At 42.7% G+C, this 6370-nt stretch overlaps 1 protein-coding gene across 1 annotated transcript; it reads right to left on the bottom strand.

Moving 5' to 3' along the window:
• Positions 1 to 1136: 1136 nt before the first annotated feature.
• Positions 1137 to 1949, bottom strand: LOC149339337 (uncharacterized). Its single transcript, XM_089550915.1, has one exon. The coding sequence runs from the start codon at positions 1947 to 1949 to the stop codon at positions 1137 to 1139; it is 813 nt and encodes a 270-aa protein (XP_089407041.1).
• Positions 1950 to 6370: the final 4421 nt, after the last annotated feature.

Raw genomic sequence — 6370 nt, forward strand, 5'->3', positions numbered from 1 at the left:
ATTGACAACTTTCAAGACAGCGTCTGAATTTTTCATTCTAACATCAGAGAACAGTTTTTGATGATACACAATCTTAGCACGCCTAAGCTCAGCATTTAGTTTATTTCTAATTTTTTTTGAATAAGCTTAGAGATTCTAGAGAGCGGTTATTTAAAAAGGCATGATACAACTTGTTTTTGCGCTTTATCATTCTTTTGAGCTCTGGCGTGATCCATGGCTTTCTTATTCGTTTAGACTGCTTAATGTTCTTGAAGGGAAAGTGCTTAGAGTATTTGTCTACAAAAACCTTGATAAACTCTGAATATATGCATTATTTGAATCTTTTATATCGAATATAAATGACCAGTCGTATAAACCAATGTCGCATTTGAAAGATTCAAGAGCCTCGTCTGATATGTACTGCACTGTGTAGGTTTGAGTTTCCTCATTTTTGTATTTTGTTTCTCCTTGATAAGAAATAAAGATGGGGTAGTGATCGCTAAGGTCATTTGCAATTGATCCAGCATCTGAAACATTGGATTCAATATTTGTAATCAGGAGATCGAGACATGATAACGTAGACACTGTGATCCGAGTAGGGGACGTTGTTAAGTTAACAAAACCAGTTGAATGAAGTATGGCGGCAAAATTGCGTGCTGTGGCCGTATTATCTAACATGTCTATGTTAAAATCTCCCCCGCATAACAGCTGTAGTTTGTTTATGCAAACATAATCCAAAAAGTTTTCAAATAAGTTTAAAAATTGGGTAATATTCCCGTCGGGAGGTCGGTACACTACAGAGATGATTTCTGAATTAGCTTGTATTGTCAGTATTTCATAACTTTCATTTACCGTGGAAAATTCAGGAATCATATGACATTCCAGGCGATTGTCAATGTAAATAGCAACACCGCCTCCTCGCCTATTAGCCCGATTTATAAAGAAATTGTTGTACCCAGGAAGATCTAGCCTTTCACTGTGACTGTTATACCATGTTTCAGTAAACATGAGAATGGTAAAGTCGAAATGGAATTGCTTAATAAAAGCATGAATTTCGTCATTTTTATTTTCTGCAGAACGAGTATTTAAGTGCAAGAGTGAAATAAGTGACTGTGGTTTAAGCCTGAGGCGGTGGGGAAGAATGAGATCATGGTACCTCATTCTGAAGGACTAGTTAAATTTGGCTCCTGAAATTCGACAGATGCACCTCCGCTTATCTTCAAAAGGTCCCGTTCTTCGGAAATGTATACGACCTCAGATTTTTCAGACCTTCTTGCAAGGGTTTTTCCATTGTTAGTCCAAACCGACTTCCATTTGTATTCGTGCTTCCTTTTCACAGCCATTCCGAGAAGTTTCTTTTGAGCTCCGCAAAGATGCTCATTTACATAGATAGGGGTCATGTCATTCAGTCCTACGTCACTGTTGTTTAGTCTTACTTTCTTGGCCTTCTTCAGAGTTGAGTTTCTTTTTGCCCGTGATTTAAATTGTACAACAATACTCTTTTTGTCGGAATTCCGCGCAGGCACCCGGTGGCAGACCTCAATGTCGGATTCGCTGATGGGCTCATTGATTGCAGTTCCAATGTGAGACAAAATGTCAACAATGCTTTCATTTTCGGTTTCAACGACCCCCTGGATTTCAAGATTTGAATTCCGCGAGTATTGTTCTAAATGAACCAGTCTTTTTTCCATGTCCGACGTCTTGGTTTCTAGCATCTGACATTTAGAACTAAGTATCTCGTTTTTCAGTCTCTCAGCTTCGAGTAGCTTCTGAAATTCCTCGATTTTCGAGTGTGCAAAATCAAGGCTGTCAGTCATACTCCGCTGTTCTGTGCGCAGCTCTCGGATTTCGTTTCTCAAGTCTCTCTCCATTGCCTCTTTAAATCCCTTCATTTCCTGTCTATGTTCTTCTTTATACTTAGCAAACTCAGCCTTTAGCTCCTCTTTCAACTTCGTAAGTTGTTTCGACATCCCTGAAACACAGTGCGGGAACCGTTCCAAACAAGCAAGAAAAACTCAAGAAAAAGTAAGAAAACTTGGCAGCAGCGACGACCAAAAAAAAATGCAAAAACTGATAATTCAGAAATGTACTGACACCAACCTGTAGCAAAGAAATGCAGCACGCTGTTAGGCGATGTTGCTTGTACGTCGTCGCTACTGCCAAGTGAGAGGAGCAGCAACGGTGGCTTCTTTATGTAGTCCAGTGGCCTGCTGATAAGTCGTCAATCGCAGCGCGCTGATGGCAACGCCTCCTGGGCAGCTGATCGGGCGAGCCTTCCTCCAGGCACGTGCAGATGATTCTTCCGTTTCAGGCGTTAATGCAGGATGCGCATACGTCGATGCCAACACCACACCAACACCAACACCAACCTGTAGCAAAGAAATGCAGCACGCTGTTAGGCGATGTTGCTTGTACGTCGTCGCTACTGCCAAGTTTTGTTCAAATTAGCTGCCCTCTCTTTTTGTCTCACTAGGTCTGTATCGTCTGCATAGTGCATTGATGAGCATAATAATATCCAGCTTTTCAGAACTCCAAATTTTCCGTTTTCTACCACGTCTCGCTTGTGTCGTGTTCAATACGACATCAGTTGTGCATCGAAGAACGCTAGCCATCAATTCATTTCTCGCCCCGTCGTCACAGGCAACATCATGGACGACGGGTGCACGTGACAGTTTCGTGACACTTCTGGGTATAGGCTGCTGTCGCTGTGGGGAATAATGCTCGTGTCCTTACAGCACTAATCGGGAGGTTCAGACCCGAGCAAATTCGAACCTTGTATATGCACCACGGGAACATAGAAACGGGAAGCAGGAAACGAAAAAGAAAAGAAGAAATAGGTACCCCAACAGTTGAGTGTGCCCAACACAATGGTGGCCATCAATTTTGGCCCTGCCACCCCCAAAATTTGGCCCACTCCCAACCCTGATATTTGACCTTGGTCGAATTGGACCAAAATTCGTTTATAACCTTAGTCGAGTGAACTCAACATGATGGTGACCCACAATTTGGCCCACCCCCACTCCCAAATTTGACCTTCTCTCACATGTGGACCAAATTGGTGTGCAACCTAATTCGACTGTGCCAAACATGATGGTGGCCCCTAAATTTGGCCCAAGAGCTCCCGAAAATTTTGCCCCAACCCCCGAAATTTTACCTTGGCTAATTTGGGCCAAAATTAACTCGAGTGTGCCCAACAGAACGGTGGCTCCCAAATTTGGCCCGCTCACCCCCGAAATTTGACCTTGGTCGATACTGTTCAAAACTGATGTCTAACCTAATTTGAGTGTGCCCTACACAATGATGACCACCAAATTTTGCCCACCAAACCCAAAATCTGGCTCACTCCACCCCCGCAATTTGACCTCGGCTGATATGGACAGAAATTAGCGAGCAAATTGTCTACTTGTGCCCAACACGATGGCGGCCACCCTATTTGGCCCAACCACCCCCAAACATTGGCCCACCCCATACTCCAACAATTGGGCCTCGGCTGATTTGGGCCTAAACTAGAGTCCAAACTAACTTGCGCGTGGCCTTCACGATGATAGCCAACACATTTGGGCCACCAACCCCAAAAATTGTCAAATAATCCGTTAAATCCTGTATGAAAAATGAAGTCAAGTTAAAAAATACCTAACAAATAAGATCAAATGTCTATGTTTTCGCATTGATTTCAGTGTTGTAAATATTCTCTGCCATTTTTTCTAATTTTCGCGGAAAGTGCAGTAATTTTTTTTTTCTAGCGGGTGGCTACGTCTAGACCTCTCTATGCTTAGCCTCACTAAATTCGGCAGTATCTGAGAAGTAGCAGACGTCGCCTTACCAGAGGCCGAACTCAGAAAAGTGTTCGCATTTAACAAAGACATATCAGTGGTCGACTTGACCAAATAATTGCGCCGGTGATAGAGCACGGACAGTGCCGTAACATATGCTCTAGTGCTTCTGTTAGCTGTCAACTACAGTGGTTATCTGCGACCTGCTTACCGCATATAACCAGACAAGCTCACGCATTCTGCAAATGCGAACTCACTGCATGTTCACAAGGGAACTGAATAAAAACATTAAAAAACACTTTCCGTTCGGTACACATAAAATTTGCTCTTCGCTTCCTCCGCCTGTTTCTGCAGCTTTTTTTAGCAATGAGCTCAAAACTGGTTCAGTGGTAGTTCTCTGCAAAGGCGTGACGATGAGGCACTGCGGACGTTTGGGCATGAGGAACTTTATATATTGTCCGAATCAAACAGCGTACTCTGAAATGGCCCTCACTGCCAGTGGCGAAATGTATTGCGCGGGTGAGAGAGAAAAAGAGTAGACTTTATTGAGCAGCATGGGTGTTAGTCTCTAAGTTGGCAACGGGCTTGCCACTCGTGGGCCAGCTGGTTCTGCAGCTTGTCTGACGCGGGCCAAACACTGCGCGAAGGATACGTTGGGTAGTCGTAATGTGGATACTGCGTGAATAATTGGCATTCAAAAAGGGAGTGGGAGAGGCTGGCAGAGTGTTCTGGCCAGTTAGGACATGAAGGTGTTGCCCGTTGACGGTAGAGCTATGCTCTTGCCAGTGTGGAGGTTATGTTAGCTGCATTTCGCGCAGGAGACAAATAAATGACGTGGAGATTTTGCGATGAAGTGATAGACTCGTGCGTTGTCTGTGAAAATGTGAATTACGTCAGAAAGGGCGGAAAAAACAAAATAACAGGAGTTCCCTTGCTGTCACTGATGCAATTTTGCTTCACCTAGAATGAGAAGATAACGGAAAGGCTTAGTTTGTACTTGTAAGAGTCGTACTTGTGAGTAAAATATTGTTCCAAATTTAAACATCTTACACCTTTCATTCGCAGAAAGTATGTCTTCTTCCGGTCATAAGATCTTATTTGCCCCGTTTTGCATTTTTTTTGCGTTGAGGAACATCAGAACGAAGACTTGCGTTCTAATAAGCAAAATTGCAAAAAATTTTAATTAACAGAAAGCAATGTGATATTTAGGTGCCTCTAAAAGTGTCAAATTTTTCATGCTGTATTAAGGAGCAAATGTTATCGAGACAAGAAAATATGTCAAATGGAAAGCAAATTCACAGCATCGATCGTTCTTTCTCGCGTTCGATTATGCTTTTATCCAAGGACGGCCGATGGAGTCATCCTGTACAATATTTTTCGTGCACTTCGTTTCATTTCCAGTTGTGGTATAATGAGAAGCCACATTGTTAAAGTCCCTAGGACTATTTGAGCAGGAACTTTTTCACTAGCCCTTGCAGAAACTACATTCCTTTTTGACCCGCCACAGCGAACCTTCAGTTCTCTGCATTAACTCAGCACATTTTTCCCTCTCTCGTCGCTCATTAGCATCGATGGCGCGCTGAGGCACTGAAAGACGACACACGCCGAAGCTGGACATGGCAGCATAAAAGCCGCTGGTCGCGGGACTCAGAAGTCGAAATTCAGTGAAATAAAAATCTGACCAAGACAAGTGAGAAGGCAGACCTAGAAGAAAGCAAAAAAAAAAAAATGTCGCTTCGCGCTTGCAGCACTCCGTGATGGCAGAGCGAGCAAAATCAAAACAGGCATAGCAACGTTTCCTTTCACTTTCTCTTCTCCCTTAGAAAGACTGAATATCGGTAGCTTGCGTTACTTTGGTTTTCTAGCGTTCTGATTCAAAACGATCTTCTAGCACGGTGAGTTCATTTCCTCAAACGCGTTAGAAGGAAACCGCCAGGAAGGAAAAGCCGAAGAAAGCGATAACGAAGAAGGTTTGGAGCGTAGATTTGTTACCTGTGCAGTATGTACAACACAGAATTTTGAATCAGACAGAAAGATGCTCATTACACGAGAACGATAAAAGGTATTGTTGTGCCAGAGTTTGTGGAAAAGAACTGGTCTCATTGAATTATTTTAACCTCCGTAGGCTATTCTGCGTACATGTTGCAGATATCCGTAAAAGGGACATTGTATTAAAATATCAAATAGTTTACAGGACAAAAAGTTGCACTCCGATGCTTCTAAATTCATGCTTATGCTGTTGAGCAGGAACAAGAAGAACCGAAATTTATGGTCAGCGCTCAGTAACGCGAAAATCACTGAAAGATGGCAGTGAAAGAAGAACCTCGATTTTCAGCGTTGAGGAACTCTACAAAAATTGCACTCCCAAAAATTTTCTGAGCAATTTTGTTTTCATAAATGTAAATGCTCTTTCTTAAACCTGCAAATAAAATTTCAGAAAATGGTTAAAATAAATTGAGCTCTCAAGTCTCGTTGAATTCTAGATTACAGCATACCTACTCAATCAGACTAGCGTTTTAGAGGGCCAGTATGAATGTGGGGACGAGCAAGATACATAACACAAAACAGCGATGTGTTATGTAACAGCGATGTGTTATGTGTCACCCTCGTCCCAGCGT

Source organism: Amblyomma mixtum, chromosome 6 (assembly GCF_055824585.1).
Source record: "Amblyomma mixtum isolate Tamu chromosome 6, ASM5582458v1, whole genome shotgun sequence".
In the NCBI taxonomy this organism is placed as follows: domain Eukaryota; kingdom Metazoa; phylum Arthropoda; class Arachnida; order Ixodida; family Ixodidae; genus Amblyomma; species Amblyomma mixtum.

Bases quoted from the DNA above. Each gene is read 5' to 3' on its own strand.
- LOC149339337 (XM_089550915.1), bottom strand. From the start codon at position 1,949: ATGTCGAAACAACTTACGAAGTTGAAAGAGGAGCTAAAGGCTGAGTTT.